Here is a 15,075-nt window from a genome sequence, read left to right on the forward strand (position 1 = left end):
TAGGTTTCCACAGATTGTTTCTTTATATAAGACAGAATTCATTTATTATTCTACAGATTTTTCTTGTTCTGGTGGTATTTTAATTCTTTTTTAATTAAATAGAACTGGCAAGTTGGCAACATTATTTTTTTAGAGACGTGGCCACAGATTGGCCACAGAGCTAGTAATATGACATGGCCGCCGCGCGGGCATAGAGGAATAATGTATAGCTGCGCGCGGGTGCCGCGCCCACAGAACATGATCTATACAATTTATATAATAAAACTAAGTCGATAAAATGTGCGTGCCGATAAAACTTAAAAAGGAGTCCCGACACGATAACGGGACTTATGTGGTGTGATAGCCCTTTATCCCCCCTCGAACAAGAAAGTTCCCGTTTTAATCAAGGGCATGTTTTTAAAGATTTATGGGACTTTCCGTCTTCCGACCCTTCAACTTGGAAATTAAGTGTAGTGGCGCCATCTGTTATCGAATATTTGAACTTCGGAGACTATACAGTCTCCATAGCTGTTGTGAGCCATTGCAGCATGTGTAGTAGTGGCGCGAAATTTAAAATTCCAATTTCAATAAAATCTTAAATTTAAATTTTGTGTATTTATACGTCATTATTTAACGTATATTTTGGAGTTAAAGCGACATAATTTTAGTTATCCAAATTAGTTCTCAAAATATTTAAAAATTTAGGTTTTTAAATTTCGCGCCTTTACTACATACGCTACCGCTACAGAAGCTAGAAAGTTCCCGTTTTAATCTAAAGGGCGTGTTTCTAAAGATATAAGGAACTTTCCAACCCTACATAGTGTGAATTTTATACATAGTATATCTGAGTATATATCCTTCACGGGGACTCATGTTGATGTAATTTCACTCTATTTCACTTATTTCGATGACATTTTAATCATTTTGAAATAAAAAATTGCGTATGGCACCTATTTAACAACGAAAAAAACGTCTTGCAATAAAAAAATTATGTCTGATGGATCTATCTAAAGGCAAAAGATTAATAATTACGCGTTAATAAATGACTTTAAATTACGGATATTTTCCTGTGCGCACTAATAAACGCAACCACTATACCGCCAGCCAGACAGCCCGGACTCTAACCGAAATAGCAAGAGAAACAGTAGGTATATCAAAAATCCAACTATACTAAAATGACTTTTTTTTAAACGTTAATAGCTCCCGTACCATAATAAAGTTATTAAATTTTGTGTATTTATACGTCATTAGCTAACTTACTTTAGTTATCCAAATTAGTTCTCAAAACATTAAAAAATTTAGGTTTTTAAATTTCGCGCTTTTAATTGAACATAATAGGGATTTCTGTAATAGGTATAGCCACTACTGAAGACGAACTAATCGATAAAATTTATCCAAATATTATTCAGAACTATACTAATGCAGAGTGGTTATTTCAAAGAGCAATTTTACAGTTAACAAGGAGTATAGTCCGGCTCAAGTTGTCCTGGATAGCGACAGTTCCTTTGGTACGGCAGATGCGGACACAGTGCCCAGTTCACCCAGTTCTCTGGATTTCCAACGGTCAACCACAGAGAACTGGGCGTATAAAAAAGAGAGTATTTCAACGATGAAGTGATAGACTGATGCTTCTTATTGAAATACTCTGATGGCAACACTGCAAAGTCGGCCAGTTGTTGAAGGGGACCACATTGCCATACACGCCGACGACAAGCGGGGGAGGTGTTGGTACTGCGCAAATGTGCGTAATATCACCAGTCGCACTTTTTTTTATTAATAATCGTCTAAAGCATAAAAAATATAATCTAATTTTATACCTTTTTATGCCTTTTATTCCTGGAAGGGTAACCCCCTTTACTGATACGCATAAAGACTGCAATTGTATTTTATCAAAACGTATACAATATACATATATGTATAGATACGTATTCATGTCCAAATAAAAAATTAAGGAATATTTTAATACAATTAGTCAATTTGAATACTTAGATAAGCCAAAAAAAAAAATCACTCGAGTGCACTGGCTGCCTGACTGACAATGATCGCCACCGCGATCGGTAACAAAGATCGCGTTGTGCAGTCATTTTTTCATGTATCATTTGTTTATATTATGCCACTATTTTCAAGGAAATATCTAAGTCTAGTTTCAATATGTAGGTAAGTAGGTATCTAGTAATTAATAATATGAAATATTTTTTATTTTTTACTTTTCCGTATTTGAAGACTTGTTAACGTAACTAATGCGTAACTAGTTATTTTTATTTAATACTTTTGAGTGTATTTTTCAACATGAATCAAACGAGCCTAAACTCGATAAAGTTGAGTCAATTATTAACTGAGTTCCTATGGCCAGCTTCCGATTCCATCATCAAATCAGCTCTATGTCATGATAATTTTTCATCGCTATCGGGAAGTGAATAAAAGTTACTTGCTAGATTTACAATTAAGTTATCGAGATTAATTACACAAAAAATGCTACTGGGCCTACCCGAATGAAATTTTTATGGGACCAATTCGAAACCATTCCGTTTCAAACAAAAAAAAAAAGAATCACGTAAATCGATTCAGAAACCTCGTAATCGGCGTACATACATAAAAAACGGCTGAATTGATAACCTCCTTTTTTTTTGAAGTTGTTTAAAAACCGCATCAAAATCCGTACCTAACGGATTTTTTTTGTTTTATATGAAGGCTTAAGTAAACATAATAAAAATTAATATTCAGATATTCAGTTGGTTTTCCACTTTTAATCACATTCTATTTTAGTAAAAGTGAGGTTGCGACTCTGAGAGAGATTCCCCACAAATCGCCATCCAAGCATAGAAAATTTTGTGAATATACCTACAGTTTTTTATGTACGTACAGTGTACACATACATAATTATACCATTAGGTATTATGTGTGAATGAAAGCCTCCCGAGTCCCGACAGCTAAGACGTAGGTAATTCGTGACGAAGCATGTGTTTCTAGTAGATTTCATCAAATCAAAGGTATCTACCAATAGAGGTACGTACCAATAGCAAGCTACTAGTTATTATTCTGTGCTAATAGGGGATACTTTAGTATGTATGTAGATGTCTGTGGTATGTAGTTAGGCTTTGTAGTTAGGTATGAACCTACCGTCATCCGAGACAGGTGATTGTTTGCCATTTGTTCGTCAAATAATTGAAAATAATAACAATTTAAAACAAATTTTTAAATTAATATCTAATTAACTATATGCAAAGAGGACTATTACAACACAATTGTTACACTCAAGCAGTTACTTATGACGCGAAGTCCGAATGAAGTAATACAGATATGTAACGATATTGTGTGAGATTTAGTAAAAATAACACTCACGTTTTATAATCGTGTGTAAATACAACATAAACAACATGACCCAAATTCAAAATAAAGCTAGAGCTACCTCACTAAAAATAAAAATAATCCTTTTGTTGTAAAAATATTGAATTCAAATTCAATCATTAATAATTTATCCTGATAATTTTATGTTTTTCTATTTTCAAATTGAATTCCTTTAGGGACTACCCATGGGAGTTGGGGAACCTAATGGGTATACCTACCTATCACATAAGTATGTGCTAGTTGGGAAACGAAAGCCGAATAAAATATCTATTACGTAAAAAAAAAGTGAAGTCCCATGTCCCCTAGTGGGGTGAGGGGCAGATGCATTATACATCTGTTTCACTGATCGATTTTCTTTAGAGACAAGTAGGTTATCAGCCTTCTGTGTCCTACCAGACCAAGACATTTTTTTTTCTTCGTCTCCACCGGGAATCAAACCCAGGACCCCTCGGTGTTACGCTTACGCGTCAACCACTGTACCGAGGAGGCGGTCTATCTATAAATATCTATTAGGTAGGTAGCACAATTTTAAATTCAGGTACCTAATTACCGACTCATATATTGAATTTGAGATAGGTACAATTTCTGCTACTTTGAATAGGTAACTACTACATGTGATAATAAGGTTGTCGTGAGATAAGCAATATATACATCCTATATTAAATCTTATAAGTAGGTAGTAAAATATTTCACGAATATTATGTTGAAATTATTTTACTTAATAAATAGAGTAATATAGCTATATATGTGTGCTAGTGGAATATAGGTTGCTTTTCAAAACAAAAACGAATTATCTACGTTATGTATTGTGGTTATAATATTCGTTTAGTTTGAAAGTCTCTGCATAATTTGCATAAAAAATGTTAAAAAAACTTGATTCTAAACAAAAGTATAAAATGTACATAATTATTAGGTAATTAGACTTTTAATTCAGCGCTAATTTAACAATAATACTTATATATTTTTAATTAAAACTTTCATTTCAGTTCGTTTCTGTTATTCTTCTTAAAATAAATCATTTGAATTACTCAAATGTAGTTGTGTAACGAATGCATTGATTGAGGAATTGAAATTGTATATTAGCGGTAATCCAAAACTGAGTAAACTAGATTTGATTTCACAAAGAGCCGTCAAAATTCAAATGCTATTTTAAACTTTTGGATAATATTATAGTACTTTAATTACGAATTTAATGCAATACTGAAATTAAAAGCATAATATAACTCAACGCTTAGTGATATACCTAGTAAATATGTGCAAATGTTCTTTATTTTTACCTTAACATAGAAAGTAAACGATGAATTTTAACATGATAATCGATATCATTAACTGAAAAAAAAACATAATGGCGAACTTAGTGAAACCGTATTGACAATTTTCTGGTGATCAAACACTTTCTGATCCGTCACGACAAACGTCTTTACCTCGAAGTGCAAATTGCTGATAATAATATACAGGGTGGCCCGTTTATAGTGGTCCAAAAATTTTTTTCAGGTTGAGAGCATCATGAGTAATCATTTAAAACAAACTTTAGTTAAGCGAAAACTTATGGTTTAGAAATTATGATTTTTTTTATAAATAATCCGGAGTTTCAATATTTTTGTCACAAAACCACTCTGTTATGAAAACTACTGGACCGAATTGAATGAAATTTGGTATAGGTATAGCGCAATAACCTACCTATCGCACTATAGGCTCATCTTGTGTAAATAATTAGACTGCATTTTTTTATTTTAACTTTTTCTGTAGTTTTTTGAATTTCTCGGCAAAATATGGATTTTTCGAAAAAATCCTGTGAAAAAAAAAATGTACCACCAAGATTTTGCTGGTACTGCTAAAAACTACCTTAACATAGGGTTATTCTTGACACAAAAAATCATAGTTGTCCTTCGATTGTAACATCTTCAAAAACAACATCTAACACTGAACACATGGAAATCGAAAAATTACGAAATTTACCATAATTTAATTTTAATCATTTGGAACGGCCAATTTTTGATTAAAGAACCATTTATTGCCATAAAAGTCATGTTACAAATCAGTATTCACATGGCTTTAAAACTTAAAATGAATGCAATAAAATTTTAACCTGCCAGCCAAGATAACTTAACTTTATTCTAATGTCAATTTATTGAGTTTTTTTTGTTGTTTAGTTTTTATGATTAAATCTTAATTAATGGTTTGGAGAATTAATAAAAACACCATAAATATTAATTAACATATTGTTTATTTTTTACAAAAGGTTTTTGAAATGCCGTCCGCCTTAACTAAACATAATCTGCATTTGCGTAAGAAATTTCTTCGCAGCCTTTTAAATGGCTGCCGGCTTTCTTTAATGGCTGTTATTGCCACTTGAATGTATGCCTATAAATAACCATAAATTCATTATACATAGGTACATTTGTATACCAATTTATGGTATTATACCATTTTTGTTTTTACTTTTATCGCTCTTCTGTTGTAATCCTGTATGTGTGTGCAATAAAGAATTTTTCATTCATTCATTCATTTATTACCATAGGTTCATACCTAAAAATTCAAGTGGATATAAGTTATAACAGCCATTAAAGAAAGCCGGCAGCCATTTAATAGGCTGCGAAGAAATTTCTTACGCAGATGCAGATTATGTTTAGCGAAAGGCGGACGGCATTTTGAAAACCTTTTGTAAAAAATAAACAATATGTTAATTAATATTTATTTTGTTTTAACCTTTTATTAAGATTTAAACATAAAAACTAAACAACAAAAAAAACTCAATAAATTGACATTAGAATAAAGTTAAGTTATCTTGGCTGGCAGGTTAAAATTTTATTGCATTCATTTTAAGTTTTAAAGCCATGTGAATACTGATTTGTAACATGACTTTTATGGCAATAAATGGTTCTTTAATCAAAAATTGGCCGTTCCAAATGATTAAAATTAAATTATGGTAAATTTCGTAATTTTTCGATTTCCATGTGTTGTTGTTTCCATGTGTTAGATGTTGTTTTTGAAGATGTTACAATCGAAGGACAACTATGATTTTTTGTGTCAAGAATAACCCTATGTTAAGGTAGTTTTTAGCAGTACCAGCAAAATCTTGGTGGTACATTTTTTTTTCACAGGATTTTTTCGAAAAATCCATATTTTGCCGAGAAATTCAAAAAACTACAGAAAAAGTTAAAATAAAAAAATGCAGTCTAATTATTTACACAAGATGAGCCTATAGTGCGATAGGTAGGTTATTGCGCTATACCTATACCAAATTTCATTCAATTCGGTCCAGTAGTTTTCATAACAGAGTGGTTTTGTGACAAAAATATTGAAACTCCGGATTATTTATAAAAAAAAATCATAATTTCTAAACCATAAGTTTTCGCTTAACTAAAGTTTGTTTTAAATGATTACTCATGATGCTCTCAAGCTGAAAAAAATTTTTGGACCACTATAAACGGGCCACCCTGTATAATGGTATTGAAGAATTAAGAGCAATGCGGAACGCAATAAATATTTTCCCAGTAATATATTTCGTAAGTGCATTAAACAATGATGTCGGTTAAATCGCCATTTTCGTAATTGTGTTTGTTTGGATCTTATCTTCATCTTCTGCGCATTTTGTTTCAGTATTTGCAGTAATTATTTTAATTATAAGGCATATTATTATCTATATGGGTGCCTTGATACCTATAAAATGTTGAGAGAAAGGTGCTTTTGAATCAGTTGTATATCATGAATGAATGAATTAATTAATTAATTACCTACTCACATAGGTACATTTATTTATGGAAATCCTGACTGAAATTAATGGCACTTAATCTTCTTAAAAAGATTTTTTGTTCGATAATATAAAAGAAGTAGTTTTTATAAGTGCGAAACAATTATTGATTGTATTAAAGAACGTTTAATCAAAGTTTAATGCACTTTGAGTTACTTATTCCATTATATTTTTCTATATAAGTTTTTAATCCAGTAATTTATCAATTAATTAATTGGAAAATCCGTAAATGTTTGTAACATTATTTTAAATTAGATTTTTAAAGATATTTAATAACGAATATTCAAATATCTACATGGCATAAAAGTTTTGTTACCTACGGGATATATTTTTATAATATAAAAAACCTAATATAAAAAGAAAAATAAACTACCTAGGTACTTACCTATAAGGTAGGTATTTTATTTTTCTTCCGTATAATAGCAGTAACTATATTTTAGTATTAACTAATAAGTATACTTAATGTAGAATCAATTCGTTTAGCCCATTTCTGTTAGCTCTAGATGTAGATGGATACTGAACTACGTGCTTACTTTGACTATAGTTTCTTTGTTTCAGCTATCGTAAATGATTTGTCGAAACAGGTGAAATACTTATGAGAGTAAGAATAAAAAACAATTTAATATAAAAATTTGCTTGAAACTACTTACTTTCATCTGTGTCCAGTACAATTATTAATTTTATGTATGTACGTATATATCTGTCAACTGTGTTTTATGCATCATGAATTAAGCAGGGTAAACCGAAGATACAATTATATCTACAAATGTACCTGCTGTTACGATATCAACATCAACATTTTTCTCAAGTAATTTGGTGTCTGTCATTTTCATAATTAATGATGTTTTACTTTTAAGGTAAATGAAAGTTATAATCATATATCTTATTAGACTGGGACAACATTTTATAGTCCTTATGAGAATCTTGTGGCTTCCTAGCTACAAAGAGAGCTGTAATCCAATACATATATGATGTAATATATAATTTCACACATTGTTTAATTTATATCACAAATTTTATGAATCTTGTAACCAAATCAATACTTATTGTATTCATTTAAAATCCAGTGATATCTAACATTTAGATGCATTTGTTGCGACTTCTCTTTCATGAACTTTTCAATTACTTTTTTACTTGTAATTTTAATTCCTATTAGTTTCTATCTATTGTTCTTAAGACGCGATCAGCTTGCCAATGTGTACTGATCGTACACGTAACAGTAAGCAGAGCACTCACACGCCCGCACTTGAGTGAAACGAGTATATAAGCGATGCAAATAGCAATTGCTAACATTATCTACCACCCTCTTGCAGAGACCAGTAGACTTACCAAAATGAAGTACCATGTGCGTAACTTGTGTTTTGTGATTGTGTTATTACATAAAAAAGTGCTTCCTAATTATCATCAAATAAAATCTAACTAGTGTTTAATTTAATTTCATCAATTATATAGAACAGTGATTTACCTACATTGAACATGAATTCGATGAAGCGCCACTATTTTTTTCTTCCTGATAAATTGCTACAAATTATAAGCAAGTGTTACAGGAAGCCTTTCTCGTTACTTAAGACACTGTCAGGGTTCCTCACGCTATCTCTTAGTGAAACTCGTTTCATCGTCTATTGACGATATCAAATTACATGAAGCAATTAAGAAACTTCCGTCATAGATCTAAATTCAACCGTTTTTGCACAACACATATTTGATCTTGGATAAACTATAAGACAGTCGATGTATTTTTACAAAATTAAAAAAATTCTTATATATTTTCAGATCTTCCTTGGACTATTTGCTGTGGCGGCAGCTTACCCTGGTTTCATCCACGAAGAGGCCCCACAAATCGATCATCAAGCGCTTATCTCTGAGTCAGGGCATCATCATCAGATCCAACACGAACACGCTAAGTCACATCAGTCAATCAAATTCGAACATTTCCATCCAGTCCCAGTATACATCAAGAAGGAACACAGCCATCTCTTGAAGCACCCGCTTGAAAAGGGACAGAGCGAATCAAACTTGAAGCAAATTCACCCTGAAACCCAGCACGCACATGGTCATGGCTTAGTGCTGGAAGACCACAGGCTGAATACCGACCATCATGTTGGTCTCGGTCACGGAGGCTTCGAGCAAGGTGGTTTGGAGCATGCGGGTTTTGAGCACGGAGGTCTTGAGCATGGTGGTCTCTCTGGAGGTTTGGAACATGAGGGAATTTCTGGTGGATTAGAGCACGGCGGCGTCTCCCAAGGCATTGAACACGGAGGATACCAACACGGTGGCTACGAACAGTTCGCTGGTGGTTATGAGAGCGGCGAAGGCTTAAAAGCATACGCTGAATCGCATCAACCCGAAATTCAGGGACATTATTACGGAGAACAATCGCAAGGCCTCGGCGGGAGCGAAGAAGGTCACAATTACGGCCACTATTAAAACTTAAAAAAAATATACTTTAATAATTTTGGGCATACAATGTGAACATACCACATAGAACTCGATTATTTAATATTTGTTATCTTGCCTGTTGGTATTATTATTATGATAAGTTTGGCTGATTTCGAGCTGAGGCTTTTGCGTCTTTTGTATCAAACGTACCTGACGTAGGTTTAATGATTTAATTTTTTTAGTGCACAACGATGCTGCACCTTATTTTGGCAATATAAATTATATGTGAATGAATCTGAATGATCGAAAACGTGCTAACGTCGCTTTCACTTATATTTGAATGTAGTGTGAATATGCTTGAATATCGAGAATAGTATGACTATGGGCTGATGTCGTGTCCCAGTGAACTTGTGATATACCTATTAATAAAATGTTGAATATTTATTTACTTTGTATATTATTTAATGTTCCCAAATGAAAGCATTTAAATAATTACTCTCAACGGCAAAGGCAATTTGCATAATGCAATAAAACTGCCGGCATGTTTGTGTTCATAAAATTATATAGACCGTAATACAAAGGCTTATTACGTTAACGGCTCGCTGGTCTTCACAATATAAATCCAGGTAATTACATAATGCAGGAATCGTATCGTTACACTTCGATCTTATCTTGCTGCAAGTCTATTTCATTTCTCAATGTTTACACATAAACAATAGTTATCGAACGGAACATCATTATTAGGTATGCGTCTGTCACACATTTTATGAGGACACATTGCTTCAGGCGCTCTGATTTAAGATATTCTCAGTGATTATGTTAACGAGGACTGAGTCATTATGCTGGCAACGTGTTGCATAAATCGTAGCCAGAACAATTTCACCAATAACGATTGTCGACATGATCTAATTGAAATGCTATTAAGTAGATAAAGTCACGATGTGTAGCGCAGATCAAAACGTTGCTCAACTTTAATATTCTTCTATTGTTACCTTCTTAGTTCTTTGTTTGAAATTCTATGACGATATCTAAAAATGCTTATTAAAAATGTTGTTTACACTCTAAATAACACATGGTATTTAAAGTCTTATTTTACTTAAGTAACATTCAAATAAGTAAGTATATATTTACTTAAGTAACATTCAAATAAGTAAGTATATACCTAAGTAATTTAAATCAATATTTGTAAATATAATATAAGCTAACATATCTGTTAAGTTTTTGTCAAATTACGTTTATACTTAGGTGATATTCACACCGTAGCTTTATCCATACTAATACATATTATAAATGCGAAAGTAACTCTGTCTGTCTGTCTGTCTGTCTGTTACTCAATCACGCCTAAACTACTGAACCAATTTTCATGAAATTTGGTATGGAGATATTTTGATACCCGAGAATGGACATAGGCTACTTTTTATCCCGGTAAAATGACGCAATCCCGGAAATCCCACGGGAACAGGAAGTATGCGGGTTTTTCTTTGACTGCGCGGGCGAAGCCGCGGGCGAAAAGCTAGTTTTTTATAAGGATAAAGAAATTGCCGTACCTACTACTAAATTTGCTAATTGTACACTTTTTATATTGTAGGTACACATGTAGGTACCTACTTCTCCATGTGTTTCTTAAAGCAATAAAGATTTTATTATTTATTTAATTTATTCATTTTAAACTAGTTAGTTAATATTATATGCTTATTGTCTTTGTCTACTTAAAAAATACTTAAAATGAAATTGCTATGGAACTAAAGTGTACAACTATAACATACTAATTTAAATATTTTTCTAGCATTTCTTTACTCACTAAGATAATATATGTGGTATAAAGTAAAAAAGCTACTATTTTAATTAATTATGGTGCAATAATATGGTGTGTATTCCGAAATATCGAAATCATTACTTCCTCGTTCTGAACTCAGCGATTTCGTATTCAAACAGTTACCGTTTGCTTTCTAAATAACGACAGGCAAAATTCTAAACACATTCTGCTCAATTTTATTGAACTTTATTCATTTAAATACTTTCTGGTTTCGTTTTACATTTTAATAATTTAAGTAGTAGAAACAACTTCTCACCACATAACTCCATAAATCTTTTAAAGAAATGCGGCTGAAATCCTAATTTTAATTGTTAAGAAACAAAATTAAATGAAGATATTTTTTATTATTCAAGAAATGTTCTATCTTAATTTTCTTTTTTTTTCCAATACATTGGCTGCTCGGGTTGCTTGGAAGATATTGCTTGAAGCAATAAAGCCGCCCTTTGCATCAAATGTCCTGTCTGTGTGTGTGAAATTTGTATTTGTGTTGTATGCAATAAAGATTATAAATAAATAAATAAATAAATGTTCATATTATAGACCTCTCGCAATGTACGGTTAAGCGCTTAGGTATAATTATGTATGTAGATATTATGAGATCAAGCGGTAACTATTTTCATCGCGCTGGTTATCTGTTAATCTTTATTGCCATGAAACATGCACGATCTTGAAAGAAATATTCATAAGACCACTAAAAAACATATAAAATCAATAACTTTACGTAAACTAGGACGGGTAACTAACAAAGATTCCGTATTTGGTAACTGAACTATCTTAATGCGAAGTTAGCAAGAAATATTTTAATTTATTAGGTGAACATCGAAAAGTTCTACTATTCCATCGAATCGAATTACCTACCTAGGTAATTATTTTTGTTTATATTTAACGGAAAATATTTGCAAATAATTGTTTATTTTTCTTACTTTTGTCGCTATATTTTAAAAGCTTGACTCTACAATCCTATAACAATGGATCGCTAACCAGCTGAACCGATTTCGCTATTTTTTTTTTAATTATACTCCTTGAAGTACGAGGATGCCCGAAAAAGGGGCAATAAGTCAGAATAGCGTCTACTGGGCTAGTATATTATATAAGATAAACAATTTATTGAGTAGGTAATGGTCACGCATGCAAAAACAGCTTTTTTTTACGAAATAATCACATAGCTTTTAAATTGTATGAGGTAATATAAACCAGGTAATCTTGAATAGGTACATTTATAACCTACTCATAACAACTATAAAAGTAAATAAAAATAATTTAAAAATAACTTTATCTTTTCAAAAAGCTACATAACACCTACCTTCACTCTACTTTATAGATTATGGTAATGCGTCACCGTTCCATATGTTTACGCTAGTTCGTGAGCTAATTTGTCTCATTCATATCATTGACTAACTAGCTTTCCGCCACCGGCTTCGCCCGCGTAGTCATAGAAAAACCCGCGTAGTTCCCATTCCCGTGGGATTTCCGGGATAAAACCTATCGTATGTCCTTCCTCAGGTCTCCAGCTATCTTTGTACTTACCAAATTTAAAGTAAATCCATTCAGCAATTTTTGAGTTTAGCCCAGACCTACATGCAGACAAACAGACAAAAATTCTAAAAACTATATTTTTGGCTTCGGTAGGTACCAATCTAATGAAGATCACGCCTCCGGCCTCACGTATTCTTTAAAAAATTTATCAATGCGTTTATTAGGCTTTCATAAGATTTTATTACATTAAGTAGGTATGTATACTTAGATTAATGTAAATTATAGAGTACCTATACAATTAAATTAATTTACCTATAACATTAAAAAAGACGAATCAATTTTTCGATACATTCGATATTAATTTCCAAGATGTTTTTATCAAAAAATGCAGTAGTAAATTTTTGGAGTAGAGCAAATATTTTGAAAAGAGGTATTGCGTATACATGATACCAGTTTCAACAGCATTTTGAAAATTTAAATTAATGTGTTTGTTCCCAATTAATACCTAATGATGGTTTTAAGCTTTTAAGTATCAGAATAATTTTCTCCTTAATTAAAGTTTTAATTTTCAAGGACGTCCCGTTTAATTATAAAGTCGCGAATTTATGTTTTTATATCCCATTTACATGTGTAGGTACATTATTATTGTTTTAAAAAAATGTAGGTAGCCTAAGTAGTAAACCTAATATTGATATTATCACCATAATAAAAATGCCATTCTTCAGTGGTTTTTACGTGATTAATGCTCATTTTGACAGAGAAAGAAATAATTAATATTATTATGTCATTGTTTATAGTCATGTAAAAATATGTACAGAAATTGTAATCAAACAATTTTTTTTTATTATTTATTTTCTTTTATTCCATCTATAACACAGCTCAACAAAAAAACAATTTTTTTTTGTTGCCCCGGATATTTCTACAGATTTATATAATTCAAGTACCCAGTTTGCGAATGTAATCATTAAAATTATTTAATTGGCTCTAGTTTTTTTTTAATTTGGATTTTCATATATTAAATTTTCTTACGGCCCTTCGGAATACGGGTTTCTGCACATTTATTTGCTCAGAAATAACCCTATTCTATAAAACTGGCTGTAGAATATCAGAATAATAAATGATTTCTGTAAAAAAATCATTTTTATGAACAACAATGTTCGGTTTGTATTGAGTTGAAGAAACCCAGTAGCACTTAGTCAGCAAAGTGGATAGGTATACGAAATTCCCTTGATGTTTTTATTAATAGAATTAGACAAAGCAAATTTATTAGGAATAATTAATAAATATGAGAATTTAGGCCTTTGAGGGAATCTAGAAGTATAAGAAGAATACCCGACGGCCCTACAGGACGGGCGTGTCGAAAATTGATAAAAGATGGAAATTTAACAAAATTTTATAACTGATGCTGAATGTAAATTATGGAGAGATATAGTATAGGTAAATTTAAGGTAAATTTAAAACACCAAATTATAAAGAAATTGCACAACAGTTGTTAAAAAACTTCATTATTTTATGAGCAATTACGAACATAAAGCAACACTTTCCCCACAGTATCCTGGATAGATATCCAGTAAATCTGCGAAATTTCTGTGAGAAACAGGAAGAACGCATCGAAAAAGATGTAAAAATTATGGAATAAAGGTATCAGGGTATATGGGATTGTCACATGATGTCAGATTACTGATGGTCCATAACAAAGCTATTGTCTCAAAATTAACTAAGAAGAGAAGCTTATAAATCTATTTCCTTGTACTATTTCATAAGTTTTAATGATTTTTCTCTATTTCTATATCCATTTGAATTAATTAAATACTAAAACAAAACAATAAGTAAAACTTTGTAATAAAAAAATGATGTTAAACAAATATACCTTCTATTTCATGCTGCGTTTTAGAGTCTAATAAGAAAATTAGGATTAAAAAAAAACTAGAGCCAATCTACCAAAACCATTAATAGTTTTATATATAATATGCATTAAATTATTCGAAACCACTTTCACATCCAGGGCAACAAAATCATTGTTGACCAGTGATAATCTATACATATAATGCACATATAATATAAATGAATACATAACTACAATAAAAAATAGGAACAATATTGTGGCGCCTACTAAAACTTTACTCATTTAACTTACTAACCTACATCATTCATAAATAGTTTATTAGCCAGTGTTTGAGTTGCATAATTATTATGAATTTATTTTTAAAACCTTAGGAAGATATCTTCATAAAGAAACGTAGGTATGTAAATTATGATATAAAAAATCGCTTTAATTATAGATTAGCTATTTTCCACTACGCATAAATGTATATAAAAAGCT

The 15,075-nt window shown here is 31.4% G+C and overlaps 1 protein-coding gene across 1 annotated transcript; it reads left to right on the top strand.

Annotated features, from left to right (window-relative positions):
• The first annotated feature begins 8,276 nt into the window (after positions 1 to 8,276).
• Positions 8,277 to 9,904, top strand: LOC149487170 (uncharacterized). The gene is made up of 2 exons (XM_089697446.1): positions 8,277 to 8,426; positions 8,855 to 9,904. The coding sequence occupies exons 1-2, from the start codon at positions 8,352 to 8,354 to the stop codon at positions 9,506 to 9,508; spliced, it is 729 nt and encodes a 242-aa protein (XP_089553572.1). The 5' UTR covers positions 8,277 to 8,351; the 3' UTR covers positions 9,509 to 9,904.
• The last annotated feature ends 5,171 nt before the right edge of the window (positions 9,905 to 15,075 follow it).

The sequence above is a fragment of the Colias philodice genome, chromosome 7 (assembly GCF_061535455.1).
Source record: "Colias philodice isolate Cphi_HAF_F1 chromosome 7, ilColPhil1 Martin Lab GWU primary, whole genome shotgun sequence".
Classification (NCBI taxonomy): Eukaryota; Metazoa; Arthropoda; class Insecta; order Lepidoptera; family Pieridae; genus Colias; species Colias philodice.